The 14,019-nt window shown below is 38.5% G+C and overlaps 4 protein-coding genes across 6 annotated transcripts in view; 3 read left to right on the top strand and 1 right to left on the bottom strand.

The window, feature by feature from the left end:
- The window catches only part of LOC105273535 (fibroin heavy chain-like), a 4,309-nt gene extending 3,146 nt beyond the window's left edge, over window positions 1-1,163 (top strand). Inside the window, exons 4-5 of the mRNA XM_011316031.1 lie at window positions 17-742; window positions 871-1,163. Coding sequence (XP_011314333.1) covers window positions 17-742; window positions 871-884 — 740 coding nt within the window. The 3' untranslated portion in view covers window positions 885-1,163. The remainder of the gene's footprint in view (window positions 1-16; window positions 743-870) is intronic.
- A 407-nt stretch (window positions 1,164-1,570) lies between these two features.
- fmt (phosphatase 6 regulatory subunit 1-like protein fmt) lies at window positions 1,571-6,550 on the top strand. 3 transcript variants are annotated; one of them, XM_011315644.1, is made up of 17 exons: window positions 1,571-2,007; window positions 2,280-2,359; window positions 2,456-2,607; window positions 2,791-2,912; window positions 3,108-3,278; window positions 3,573-3,751; window positions 3,835-3,948; window positions 4,073-4,208; window positions 4,273-4,425; window positions 4,519-4,632; window positions 4,807-5,070; window positions 5,163-5,246; window positions 5,368-5,447; window positions 5,529-5,616; window positions 5,687-5,876; window positions 5,941-6,280; window positions 6,375-6,550. In XM_011315644.1, exons 1-17 carry the CDS (start codon window positions 1,948-1,950, stop codon window positions 6,421-6,423), a joined length of 2,376 nt encoding a protein of 791 aa, XP_011313946.1. In that variant the 5' UTR covers window positions 1,571-1,947; the 3' UTR covers window positions 6,424-6,550. The 3 variants fall into 3 exon arrangements, with proteins under 3 accessions (XP_011313946.1, XP_011313947.1, XP_011313945.1); XM_011315645.1 differs by having other exon boundaries at window positions 3,141-3,278; window positions 5,350-5,447; XM_011315643.1 differs by having other exon boundaries at window positions 1,572-2,007; window positions 5,350-5,447.
- A 586-nt stretch (window positions 6,551-7,136) lies between these two features.
- Window positions 7,137-12,467, top strand: LOC105273295 (leucine-rich PPR motif-containing protein, mitochondrial). Its single transcript, XM_011315646.1, has 4 exons — window positions 7,137-7,408; window positions 7,488-7,636; window positions 7,944-11,630; window positions 11,720-12,467. Exons 1-4 carry the CDS (start codon window positions 7,284-7,286, stop codon window positions 11,776-11,778), a joined length of 4,020 nt encoding a protein of 1,339 aa, XP_011313948.1. The 5' UTR covers window positions 7,137-7,283; the 3' UTR covers window positions 11,779-12,467.
- Window positions 12,468-12,584: 117 nt separating this feature from the next.
- Window positions 12,585-13,808, bottom strand: baf (barrier to autointegration factor). Its single transcript, XM_011315647.1, has 3 exons — window positions 13,664-13,808; window positions 13,194-13,344; window positions 12,585-12,933 (listed from the first exon to the last, which is right to left on the bottom strand). The coding sequence occupies exons 2-3, from the start codon at window positions 13,317-13,319 to the stop codon at window positions 12,787-12,789; spliced, it is 273 nt and encodes a 90-aa protein (XP_011313949.1). The 5' UTR covers window positions 13,320-13,344; window positions 13,664-13,808; the 3' UTR covers window positions 12,585-12,786.
- Window positions 13,809-14,019: the final 211 nt, after the last annotated feature.

The raw sequence follows: 14,019 nt of genomic DNA on the forward strand, positions 1-14,019 counted from the left end.
TCTGGTTCTGGTGCAGGAGCGGGCCGTGGTAGTGGATCTGGTTCTGGCGCAGGAGCAGGCAGTGGCAGTGGATCTGGTTCAGGCGTAGGAGCGGGTCGTGGTAGCGGATCTGGTTCTGGTGCGGGAGCGGGCCGTGGTAGTGGATCAGGTTCTGGCGCAGGAGCAGGCAGTGGCAGTGGATCTGGTTCAGGCGTAGGAGCGGGCCGTGGTAGTGGATCTGGTTCCGGTGCAGGAGCAGGCCGAGGTAGTGGATCTGGTTCTGGTGCAGGAGCGGGCCGTGGTAGTGGATCTGGTACTGGCGCAGGAGCAGGCCGAGGTAGTGGATCTGGCGCAGGAACAGGCAGTGGCAGTGGATCTGGTTCTGGCGCAGGAGCAGGCAGTGGCAGTGGATCTGGTTCTGGTGCAGGAGCGGGTCGTGGCAGTGGATCTGGTTCTGGTGCAGGAGCGGGTCGTGGTAGTGGATCTGGTTCTGGCGCAGGAGCGGGCCGTGGTAGTGGATCTGGTTCTGGCGCAGGAGCAGGCCGAGGTAGTGGATCTGGCGCAGGAGCAGGCAGTGGTAGTGGATCAGGTTCCGGTTCGGGAGCGGGCAGTGGTAGTGGATCTGGGTCGGGATGGGGTAGTGGTTCGGGAATCGGACAAGGTGTCGGCCGAGGATATGGATCTGGTTCAGGAGCGGGTAGCGGTAGTGGATCTGGATCAGGAAGTGGTTCAGGCACCGGACAAGGCATAGGGGTTGGTTTAGGTAAAAAAAAAATCAAATTAAGTTCTCACAAGTTACACTTGTTTCTCACGTTTCTCGTGCAAGCAAGCTTTATTCACAGCATAACTTTTGGGTGACTGTTTTTTCATCTTAAAATTCATTTTCTGCAGGTGGGCTCCTTTGAAACACTACCCGAAGTGTTAGATTTCCGGATGGGTCCTACAAGTGATAACCTGACAAACTGGAAATTTCATTCATAGACCACGTTGAAACTCCCGCTATTAATCAAATGCGCCATCTTCAAGGAGTCGTACATTATTTTTAAGTCTTTTCAATGATTCGCATTATTTGAATATTCGCGCATTCTATCCACTATTGCTTTATTGGCCATTGTTACTATCGAATTTCACCATGTATATACATTATATTAGCCAAAAGAATATAGCATGATACAGAATCTATATTTATTTATTGTTGGGATAAAAATTTGCAATTCGTAAAAAATTAAGTTCAATTAAATTTGAAGTTTAACGCCGCTGTTTGCCAGATTATAAAAAATTGTTGCTGGCGTCCTCCCTTGAGTGGAATCAAAGTAATTTTCCTCTGGATTCAACAGAGTTCCTACATCTAAACTGCTCCATAGTCTACCCCAGAGAGGATTGACTTGTTGAAAAAGTATCAGGGGAACATAAAAATCGAGGAGGTATTCACTGGAATCGAAAAATTCGAAATTTTCAAAAACGTATCAGGGAATTCATTTTTGAAAATTCAGGGGATGTATGTGGCACCCTCTCTTTCTTGCTGTGAGGTACTACAATACTGGTGCGGTCACTCAAACCCCCAGAATTGAGCCTCTACTTTAGTCAATCCTCTTCAGTCTACCCTCTTTGTGCAATTTTTCTGAATATTTTTCATATCCGTAGAAATGATCATGCGCACATGAGATAATATTAGTTGATATATGTTGATATATATCAACTGACAAGAGTTACGAGTGTCCGCTTATTTCAGTGCTAACAAAATTCCCCATTTGTATTACCTATATTCAGTTGATCATTTACCTATAAGAAGACTCATTACTTTCATTCTTCAGTATTTGGATAACCCCGAGCTGTTCACACGCCTTTTTTTGTAGTCCTTATACTACATACGAATGGTGTGGGTGGTAAAACTATTGCTATTATCAACTGTTATTGCGTGTAAGGATTTATTTTTGAAGCAGTGAAAATACCAAAACAACTGCAAACATGTTTTGGACTAACATTTACGCATTATCGCCACACATCGAGGCTCTGCTCAACAAAGAGGTGAGTATAAATTATTGACACACACACTGTTACTCACTATTGAACGCAATTTTTCTCATTGAATTATTTAATTTAATAACCCACTCTGCATTTCGTTATGAACAATTCTCATCGTTTTTTTTTCATAACTTCCCTGGTATCACTATCATATCCTCTTTCCCTGTTGTAATTGGATCTAAGCACTACTGGTTGCATGTCATTATCCGGTTGCTATGAAAATTCAGCACTCAACGTTTTCATTCAAATGCCATTCATTTTTATTTCTCATAAAGGATATCACTCTGCACGAGCTAATGGACCAAGAGGAAATCGTTGCTGAGTGTAAAAGCCAGAATAAGAAATTGGTGGATTTGTGAGTAATCTGGAGTCACTGGATTTATTTTCCACTGCTATTGTTTTGACGAGTTATCAATGAGTAATCGATTCCTATTTTCTATTCAATTCATAGTTTAACAAAGCCTGAAGTTATCGAGGAGTTGGTGACTTTAACCACTAAAGAACCTTCCAATGATGTTGACGAACGTTGGCGTTACAAGTATCCAAATGTTGCTTGCGAATTACTCACTTGCAATGTACCTACACTTAACGAAAAACTAGCTGGTAATTACGATTTTCCATTATAGAATACCCTTTTTCTCTCCACGAGGAATATGACGAGGTAGTGCAGCTCTAAACATTGCTCGTCAATTTTAGAAATGGAATGACATAACAATTTTTAAGTTCTTTCTCGTATTTTTGTGCGAAATGACAATTAGAATTTATTACTCATTATTATGCCGCCAGGTTCGGAAGCACTACTGGCGAAACTATATACGTTCATTGACACCGATAAATGCCTGAATCCTCTGCTGGCCTCATTCTTCAGTAAGATAATTGGGGTACTGCTGATACGAAAAAGTGATCAGGTGAACACGATTATTACAATTTATTCTCATTAATCGAGATGTTGATATTCGATTCCCATGAGGAATTGAACAGCATCAGGGGTTAAGCGTTGATTACTGAATAATATATCGTTCGTTCTTCTCCTCTCTCCTCACTCCATTCATTTCCGTCCATTCCGATCGTTTCCGCTCTGTCCACTTCCTTGAAACTACCAGAATTGGTATTCCTATCAATTCATGTGTTTGCAGGTCCTAGAATTCCTTAAAAGTCGCCAACAATGCGTCGATCGACTTTTACAACACTTGGAAACTTCAGCAATTATGGATTTAGTTCTGAAACTTGTTACCAAAGTTGAGGGCACCGACATGCGACAGAATATCTTGAATGTGAGCTTTACGTCCCATTTGTGAATCTATTTAAGTTTATTTAAATTAAAATTAAATTAAATGATTTAAATTCAAAATTTCCTTATGTACGAAAAATGAGCATATCTGGCTTTAAAGAAAAATCAGTGGAAGCCGGAGGAAATTTTCTCCATGGATTCTCAATGATTTTTTTGACACTATTTTATTCGAAATTTTGTTGAGAATTCATTGAATATTTTTAATTACAAAGTTGAATTTATGGTAGCGATTTTTCTTATTTTTGTATTTCTGTCCGATTTCTCGTTCACTATGAAGTGGCTGGATAGTCAGCATCTTATACAGCAGTTGATAAAAATATTATCACCGACAATGGATTCATCGAGACACGGAAATGCTTCACAATTACTTTGTGATATTATCAAATCGGCAAGGGAGTTCAGGATAACGTGTACGGAACGCACTGATCCTGATCCTATTTTGAATACTTTGGAGTCGTGAGTATCCAGAATATTTTCTTCATTAGGATTTTACGTCATTCTCATATTCATAGATAGTGATAATTTTAAATTTTTACTAGGGAGGAAACAGTGTCTTTACTTCTAAGTACAATTCTATCTGATCAACCAGTGGAGAGTAGTATTGTGGGTGGAATTGAAGTGCTTCTCGTACTGTTGAGCCAGGGAACAAATAAGTAAGTCCTCCACAAGAAATGAAATGAAAGCAAAGCTGTTCATTTGTTCAGAATATTCCCCACGAAGAGCTGATCAATTGTGTTGACTACGATTGAATTGAGTAATATAAATAATTTTTTATAGTATGTTAAGGGAACCAGAGTTGCAAGAGAATAATCCCTGTAATGATCCCACCGATACCGTCGATCGTGTGAAAATTCAAAACGCGACTCTTCCGTACCTGGAGAAGTTCCATAAACTTCTGTTAAACCCACCGCCTGTAAGTCAGCTAATATTTCTGCGGTGTAAATTTAATTTTTGATTCATTACAATTTTATCTGTAGAAAGCGGCAGTAAGAACCACCGCAGGATTGCTAGAGAAACCTCTCGGCAATACACGGCTGCATATCGCAAAATTATTATCTGCACTTCTAGCCACCGAGAATGTTAATGTGTTCCAGAAGTTAGCAGAACTAGGAACATTCCAGACCCTATTGGTATGTTAAGAGATTTGATATCAATTTCATAAATCAATGTTACTCAAAAATTAATGGGAATTCAACTTACAACTCGATTGGATTGAATTTCAGGATCTATTTTTCAAGTACTCCTGGAATAATTTTCTTCATACTCAAGTAGAGCAATGCTTGGCCTTAGTAATTAATGGAAACTGGGAGGAAAATAGCCAATCTGTTTATATGCACGTGAGTTAAACACCAAATAAAAAATAAAACTTGATTATTCGATTTAAAAAGTGTAAAATAGTATATTGCGGAACAAGTGCGTAATGGATTTTTTGGCTCGTGGGAGGGTTGTAACACATACCGGAGGTGATTGCCGAATCATAAAACAAAATAAATGATTTCTCTGTATTGCAGATATTTTCCCAGTGTAAATTAATTCAATGTATCTTGGACGCATGGACTGGTAATGATACTCATCAGAACACGGAGAAGGGCATACGCCAAGGCTATATGGGTCATTTGATTAATATAGCCAATAATATTGTTCACCAAACCGAGAAGTGCGAGAATTTGGACACATTTTTAAAAGTCAATATCAGTATGGAGTGCTTAGTTGAATGGGAAAAACTGGTCAATACTCAATTGGCTGGAATAAATGAGACTCATCAAATTTTGCTGGTAACCATTTTCATCTAGTTAATTTTTAGGATTTACTCGTAATTATTATTCAATAACCATAATTACCATCAGTATTTGCTATTTATTTTCAGGGCGGAAAAGACCAATCTTTTATGACATCTACAGAAGATAATTCCGAAGAATATTCTTATTCTCAGGACGCCTACATTCAACAGGTAGGTCTCCAGAATATTCCGATTAATCTCCAGGTTGTCGAGAATAACTCCGGACAAATAAAAGTTTAAACAATTATATTTATGGCTCCTAAAATCTTATTAGGTTTATGCAAATTATCAGGGACAACTAATGACGTCGCACTTCATTGAAGATTACGGCTTTCATGATGATGAGTTTAATGACGGGAATGATGCTCTTCAGTATGTAATTCGATTAATATGAATATATGATATAAATGCAAATCACCTCCACTTTTATATAAATTTTAATCTTTCTCACAGGCCAAGCAATTCCGTCGATCAATTGACCACGATGCCTTTCGCTTTGAGCGAGACAGATCTTGCTAAAACGGAAGATATATTTAATAAGGTAATAAATGCCTGAAGCACTGTAACTTGAAGAAAATCTTCACGATTTAAATTACGTTGATGAATTGTAGATATGTCAACAAAAACAAAAATCAGGATTAGACGAGGGTGGAGTTGAATGGGGAGATGAGGGAGACATGACTTTTCAAACAGTCATTGATAAACGAGATTGGCCTTTCAAACAGCAACGCCATGATTCTACATCTTCTGATGAAGACGAAGAAACGAAAGATCTACACATGGAGATTGATTCGTCTGATCGTGAGTATTAAATAATAAAGACCCTATAATTTCATCGTAATTTTGTTAACAACATTCTCTCCAGCTTGGGACTCAGCTGAGGCCATTCCAAGTAATATTGTCCTCCCTCAAGTGAATCCATGGGACGTAGCGGTTTGTCAGTCCGAAGAATCCGCAGGTTGGGCTAATTTTGATAATTTCGAGAGTACGTTGAACATAGCGAGTCCACCGGAATCCCAGAATGCTAAAGAAGCTGCTGAACAGGGAGCCATATCTGAAACAGCAGCTCCAGCAAGTCCAGCGACACTGAATACAGCTGGGGAGAATCAGCCAATTGTCCAAGGAAGTCAAACAGACAATGAGAAAAAAGAGAAGAGTATTATAGCTGACAGCCTTCCAGCGAACGAACCTGAGAGAAGTAAAAGGTGATTATTTCGATCTAATGTGAAGAGAATATGAAAAATTATTTAATCAAAAATTATGTGAAACAAAATTAATTGCCTGATCATTTTATTTCAGCAATGTCGAGGAACCAGAAGATAAGCCACGTGCACTTACAGCGTTATAAGAAGAATTTTCATCTACTAATTAACTATGAATACTAATACTACGTTAATCTTGTGTAAATTAATTAGGAAGAAGGAATGAAAACATTTCAATCGTTATGATGAAATAAAAAAAAATAGAAAGATGTTTACAAGCAAAGTATTAATTCATATATCATAGATCATATCAGAATAAAACAGCGTTGAATTTTATTTACGGAATAAAATTAATTAAGAAAGAAGTATTCTTGAAATTTCTTACTGATGATTATTTCAATTATCAAACAAGTCGTTAACAATTTTAAAGTGATTTTAAAATTATACAATATTTTATCACGGATAATCAATGATTTTGGATAATTTTTTCATTCGCGGATTTTGTCGCGGTTGAGCCGCCATTTTGACGGCAGGCTGAGGCATCCATGATTCGATTTAGTCGATTTGAGTCGATGCATGAATAACTGCGAGATATATCTAACAGATGAAATATTGCAGAAGATTTTTATGAGGAGGTGATTAATGAATAACAATCAAAACATCAATTATCATTCTCACAAAACGTTTGCAAATGCATTTGAAAACGGGAAGTTCATGAAATCCGGCGGCGCTAGTATAATTTTATTATCTTCGGGATTTATATAGTGACATTCTCCTTATTCTAGTATCTTTTGTGCATTTTGTTAGTAACCATGCTCGATTATTCTGTTATGAAACAACACATACATTGTCGCTTTGTAATGTAGAGAGCCCTATCTAATAACACGTGCATAACTGGGATGCGATCATTGCTGTAAGACCTCCATCGAGAAAATTTCCAGGACCCCACCGGCAACCCATCTCTTCACGTGCATTGAATTCAGGAAAACTTGAAATATATATCACAATGGCAACGATCCTGCGATATGTCAGGTATTTACGACAAAGCGGTAGTATTGCGAGGAAGATAAATATAAGTCAGAGCCACATTGAATCGAGGGTTACGAGACTCCAGAATCGAGGCGTAACAAGGTGAAATTACTCATTATTCATTGTACTTGTTGCTTAATGATTGTTGAGAATTTTCGAGCTCATTGATACAATTGTGTAGAAATTATGCAACGAGAGCAATTAATCGACCGGTACAGCCTATTTATGGTTTTGAGAAGTCCTTCCAATCTCTTGAAGTACAGCTGAGACGTTCTGGAAGAACCAGCAGAGTCGATATTGAGAGGATACTTGGAGAAATACAATTAGCAGGTAATTAGTAATTGACGCTTTTTCCACAGGATCTTCAATCTCGAGTTCGTGTGGAATTTTTCGTCGAATTTTCGTAAAAAATGTAAAACGGCTCTGGGACATAGCTCCATTCGGAGCTTTCCTTAACCTATAATTTACTGATTTTTTTCAATTTAAACCAATGACAAGTTGTTTTGAAAGCTAATCAATCGTTTTCACTGCTCACTGGTGAATGGGAAAGAAATATTTCCATTATCTAACGATACGATTTTTTTTTTTACTTTCTTGTTTCATTATCGTAAAAAATGGGTGATTTGGTTATTTTAAGGGAACGTTCCAAGTCTTGAGGCTCTGTTGCTCATTCGTTGTTGTGGAAGACCTTTGATCGACCAAAATTCTAAAGAGGGAATTCAATTGGTTCAAGAAATATGGGATACACTGCAAAGATTGAAAATTCCTATGGACGCGTCTCACTACAATGCACTCCTCAACGTGTACCTGGAACGGGATCACGATTTTTCCCCCGCGGAATTCCTCCAGATGATGGTGGAAAATAAGATCATACCAAATCGTGTGACTTACCACCGCCTGATCGAGAGTTATTGTCGCAAGGGTGACATTGCAAATGCGACAAAAATAATCGACATGATGCGGTCAAATAATTTCCCACTCTGTGAGAATGTCTTCAATTCCCTGATAATCGGTCACTCCGAGGCGAACGACATGCAAAGTGCAGAGAAAATTTTAGAAACAATGAAAGCCGCAGGTATCGAGCCCTCAGCTGACACCTACGGGGCTCTCCTCTGTGCCTACGCTAAACGTGGAGATCTGCCCTCCATCAACAAAACAATAGCCACCCTGGAATCCCTAGAGATAGCATTACTGGATCAACACCTGATGGACATAATCGAGACCCTCGTCACGAACGGACACAGCGACAAAGCTGCAGAGTTCTCTCTGAATCTCCCAAAAGAGATAAAACAAGATACAGAAGTTGGTCGACTCCTTATTAAGATAATGGACGCCAAGGAAACAAAATTAGCTCTAGACATTCTTAAGAATACGACAACAGACGCTGCCAGATTGCAAGTTCGCGCTGGATTTCTCTTACGGGCAGCAGCAACGAACAAATTATACACTCCAGACGAACTAATCGATCTTTGCAACGTCCTAGGAGATGGAGGATATCACTTAAGACCTCACTCCTTTGCACTGTACCACTTACTTTCACGGAATCCATCCTCCAGCATAGCCATTCCTCTCATGAAAAATTGGGAGAAACAGGGAGGACAAATAAGAGAGCACTTCTTCTGGCCACTGCTGCGAGAAAAAGCTCGCGCTAGTAATTACCAGGGGATCATTGACGTCCTCGAATCGATGGTCAACGATTTTAAAATAGTTCCATCAGTAGATACTCTACGAGATTACACTATTCCTTTCATGTTTGGAACATGGGACACCATAATCAGCAAACTTTTGCCCTTGGGCATTGAAAAAAAGACAATTTTACAAGCGATTGCCCAAAGGTCGATTAATGACAAGAAATTGAGGAACGCTATGATGTTCATGACGTCCTATCCCATCAAGTACTCGAAGGATTTGTTCTTGGAGCCTATGGCGTTCTCCTTGAATATGTGGGACGATACAAAATCGTTCGTCACTATTTTGAGATTTTTAGAGGATGAGTCCTCTGAAAATTCCGAAGCTAATACAGATAATCTGCCAATGAGTATTGTTGATGAGGCTGTATCAACAGTTCTATCAACCGTTCCCAAGTATCGCCCGAATATTGTGGAAAAATTGCTCTTCGATCTTGAGGCTGCCGGTCTCAGTATATCTGTCGAAGTAGGAGAGAATGTAAAGGCCTTTTTTGAGTCGAAGAAAGCAAAAGAGCTCGAACCTATTATCGCCAAGCTGACGTCTGGAGAGTTAACTCCAGTCCCAATTGAGGAATTCAACGCTCTTCTCAAGGACAAGAATAATGATTATATTAAGAGACCAACGGGAGTGCATATACCAGACTTAAGGGTTCAATTCTCTCGTCACTTGGAGGATAAGAACGAGGAGATGGTCCTCAAAATTTTAAGGCAATTTGAAGCGTTAGATTATCAATCGCCACCGATTTTGGCTCAAGCCCTTGATCTTTTCTGCATGACGGAGAATCTGGAAGCAGCAGAGCACTGCTTCAAGCAGTTTAAAGAGCGCTGTCTCGAGGCAGAGCTCGACACAATGAAGATACTGAGCTTTGCTGCATTGTACGTGAAGAACAATCGGTTTGAAGATGCTCTGAAGATCATCGCTGAAGCCCCCAAGCTAGAAGGCAGCGAGAAACTCTCACGGGGACTTAAAATAAAAGTCAGATCACTCCTAGAGTCAATGGCAGAGACCCAAAATATCGAGAATACCAATCAACTATTCGATTTACTCAAATCCAAGAATTACGTAGTGTTCGATAATTATTCACTTGGGCCTTTGGTGAAGATTCATCTACTCAGGAATGAAGTTGATAAAGCTATGGAGACTTTTGAGCGTCTATCGCATGAATACAACTGTACACCGTATAAAAATGTTCTCGCAACAACTCTGATTGACGCCGAAGACGCTATTTCCTTGCAGAAACTCACAGATCTCTGCACTGAAATTCATGGAGAGAGCAATGCACTAGTTGATCTTGCGATGCTATTTCTGGAGTGTGGGAGACCCATACAGGCGAGAAAAATCCTCGAGACGTCGGGTATTCAAATGTTCAATGATAAAATCACGAGTGCAGTTAAACATTTTGATGCACTTGAAAAATTCGATTGCCTCGAGCTTTTATCGAAGATCTCCAGGGCGGTTATGAGGATAGACAGGGGTCACTTGTACAATTCTCTTCTGGAAGTTTACAACAACAGGAATGATTGGCAGAAAGGATTAACCCTGTGGACAGAAATGCAGGAGATGGACGTTCAGCCGACTAATTATTTCCTGAATACCCTGAATTCATTGCTGACGAGAAATGAACAACCAATACCTTTTATTCATGAGAGTTCTGCAGAACCTCGGTTACCATCTGTAGCACCCTCAGTTCGTCATCCACGAAGACAGAGGCTCAGGAATACCTTTGTATTCGATGAGAAATTTAAAAATGCCTTGAAGCTTAAGGATTGGGCTGCTGCTGAGGACATCATCAGGTCTGGCATAAGAGGAAAGAAAGAAATGAGATTTATGTATACAGAATTAATTCACGCGGTTTTGGAAGATGGCGACGTGGAGAGAGCAGGTGATCTTGTCCGAGTGATCATTCAAGAATTAGGAGGCATCTCCAAGAGGTTGTTCACATTAGTCTGTGAAGAATTGCTAGCTCGAAAAAAGCATAAGACTATTGAGGATATCGGGGCATCTATGACTGAGGATGTCAAGGACGATCTCGATTATTATAAAATATTATCGCGTTCGGAAATTAGAAAATCGGGAATTAAAAAATATCTGCAAGAACTGAAAGTCGATGAACCTGTGGGTGAATTCAGATCCTTTGAAAAGAAGGTACACTTTGGAGAGATGATGCATGGGTTGTTGAAGGATCCTAGCTATGTAGAGGATTATGAAAAGTGGGCAAGGAATATGATGAGTCAACAGATCAGTAGGGGAATGCACGTCTTGTGGAATTATTATTTTGTGAAGAATAATGCAAGGGCTGAAGAACTCTGGCATGAGTTCATCCTCAATGCAACTTCTCCGTTAGTGAGGCCCATTATTGAACTGTCCGTGGAATCGAAGGATCCAGTGTTATTGAAGAAATTGTTGATGAAGCTGGAGTCACATCCACGATTGAATGTCGGGACCAGGTGTAGAGTCATTTCTGGATTGATACAGGCGCTCAATGCCACGGGGCAGTACGAGGAGGGACTCGAGGTGTTGAAAGATGCCAGCAAACGGTACCGATTGAGTTTATTGAATCTCAACGTTCTCGATGAACTCAAGCAAGGAATCGAGAAATCTGGCAAGAATTTTCCCTTCAACCTCCAACAACAAGGTGAATTTAATTGTATTCCATCGATCCGGGAGAGAAGTAAAGAGAGAAATTAATTATTTTGATTGTGTAATATCTTTTAATTCTTTCAGATACTAAAGTGGTCAGTGAAGTAATCCAGGAACCCATGAAGGAGTCCGGGAGGGCGTAGAATAGTAGCGGTGAAACTCGCTTAAGTTTAAATTAATCTAATGAATTTACACTTACGATACGACGATTATGTAGATGAGCATTATCCATTGTGAACATCATCTTTCGCCCTGTGAGGTTGTTTTTAATGTATGAGGTGGGAACGAGAATGCGACAATTATTAAAGTTGTGTGGTGTAGAATTTATTTAATTGAACACTCGATTTTGGCCCTTAAATTTCGAAGCCCTCGAAATATTGCGGATTTGAAACTTTTGTTCCGCTCCACTTGCGTATTCCAAAGAAAATTAATTGGAAATCGTTACTGAGGAATAAATATCAGGGATGAGTCGGTGAAATAATTTTGGAGAGATACACTAGAAAAACGAAATTGTAACAAATTCAACGATAACTTCAAAACCATTTGTTTCAGTATTTAATTAAAGTTTCAAAATAAAAAGTGGTAAGTTTATCATTTATATCACATTGTATCTTGATAATGTATAGATAACAAATATATTACGTTGGCATAGCAATTATCAATAAAAGATATTCGACTCGTAAATGAATGAGACATGAAATAATTTATTTTATTCTTTTATTCATAAAATTCACTCTTCATAAGCAAAAAATTCCACGGTAAAAAATCAGTTGAACATGTTCTTGAAAAGTTTAATATTTAATTTTGAAAAGTACAAAAATTATAGTAGAAATGAAAGAGACTATCAGTATCGAATTGAATGACAAAAATGATTCCAACGGTTTGAACTATCGACAAACACATATTGGCACAACTAAGTTCGTTGATGCCTTACTATATCAACAATTACTTTTTTTTTTCTTACAGGTACGTCACTGGATGCCAATCGTCTAAAAACCATAATTTATGGCTCCATAAATACAAAAATATTCGCCCGTAGGTTTATTTCTTTATAGTCTGATTTTTTTCTTGAGAAATAATAGCTGTGGAAATTGCTAGACATAAATTGCAATGATTTTTCTCGGTTTAATCATATGAAAACTATTACTAATCTACAAAAACTCTTCACACCAGTCGTTCAGGCATTGATAGCAATCGTTCGAGTACTTGAGACTGGCTCCGCAAACGTCTTTCATCCATTCTTGAAATAATTCTCGATCTTTCTTGAGGACTAGATATTGACCGAGAACAATAGATGCCTGTAAACATTGTCAATAAATATTTCATTAACCCAATAATAAAAATAAACGAGGATTTTCTCTCACTTCATTCACTCTACAATGAATGGATTTAAAAATTTTACAATTGTATGTAAAAATAACTTATAGTGCAAGGCAATGTCCATTAATTACTGAAATACAGACATTTCGCAGGATTTTTTTTTCTCTCAATATTTTGAGGATAAGCTTAATTAAAAAATGATATTTTTACAATTAAATTACAATAGAGATAAACTAACCTTATCAAATCCCGCAGCTTCTAGCCTCTTTCCTAGGACCTCTCCAACACCGGCTAGCTCTGTTACAGGTTTGTCTCCCATGGGTTCAGCCACAAAATTCTTGTGTTTCTGCGAAGTGCTCGACATTTTTCACCTGATAATAATCTTTTGGCTATAAAAAAAATACTTCAATTATCTCAAGTGAATTAATTCAGATATGATGTAAGAGCTAAAAATAAATATTGAAGATATCAATTCCATTAATTATTAGTCTCAAGAACGACCTGTCATTTCAAAGACACATTAATAAATTAATAATAATGATCATTTTAATAAAATCTTGAAATGAATGTGAAAGATTTTCAAATAGCGATCACTCAAGATAAACGCCAGTTGATGTTCATGCATCATCATCGTCAACAGAACAATTTTTCTACTTTTTTTAATAAACAAATCAATTTATGAATAACAGATAAGGTGTGAATACTCACTTGGGGCTTATGTATCGAGAGGTTTGCAATCCAATTTGTTTATTTGTTTAGTAATGTTTGTGAATTTCACTGTGGAAATTCTTGTATGGAAATTGCGCCGAATGATGCACAACAGCACAACAGACATTGAATTATGGAGGAAACAGAAAAAATAGGGGAATTAGGGGTGAAGGCGTATAGAGGGCACCACAAAGATTTCTCCATCAAAATAAATTGGTTGAATCGGTTGAGTTCTGGGGGTTTGAGTGACCCCAGCAGCATCGTAGTACTGCACCCCTAGAGAGGGAGGGCGCCTCACGCAATGCTGGGGTGTTTTTTTTTTATTAACCAAGTTTTTATTGCAATGCTGGGGTGTC

The sequence above is a fragment of the Fopius arisanus genome, unplaced genomic scaffold (genome assembly GCF_000806365.1).
Source record: "Fopius arisanus strain USDA-PBARC FA_bdor unplaced genomic scaffold, ASM80636v1 scaffold00005, whole genome shotgun sequence".
Lineage (NCBI taxonomy): Eukaryota > Metazoa > Arthropoda > Insecta > Hymenoptera > Braconidae > Fopius > Fopius arisanus.

Coding starts and splice junctions, on each gene's coding strand:
- fmt (XM_011315643.1), top strand. CDS start 1,948: ATGTTTTGGACTAACATTTACGCATTATCGCCACACATCGAGGCTCTG. Junction 4,633..4,806: donor GCCAATCTGTTTATATGCAC/GTGAGTTAAACA, acceptor TCTGTATTGCAG/ATATTTTCCCAGTGTAAATT. Junction 5,448..5,528: donor GACGGGAATGATGCTCTTCA/GTATGTAATTCG, acceptor TCTTTCTCACAG/GCCAAGCAATTCCGTCGATC.
- LOC105273295 (XM_011315646.1), top strand. CDS start 7,284: ATGGCAACGATCCTGCGATATGTCAGGTATTTACGACAAAGCGGTAGT. Junction 7,409..7,487: donor CAGAATCGAGGCGTAACAAG/GTGAAATTACTC, acceptor ACAATTGTGTAG/AAATTATGCAACGAGAGCAA. Junction 11,631..11,719: donor CTTCAACCTCCAACAACAAG/GTGAATTTAATT, acceptor TAATTCTTTCAG/ATACTAAAGTGGTCAGTGAA.
- baf (XM_011315647.1), bottom strand. CDS start 13,319: ATGTCGAGCACTTCGCAGAAACACAAGAATTTTGTGGCTGAACCCATG. Junction 12,934..13,193: donor AAGCTGCGGGATTTGATAAG/GTTAGTTTATCT, acceptor CAATGTTTACAG/GCATCTATTGTTCTCGGTCA.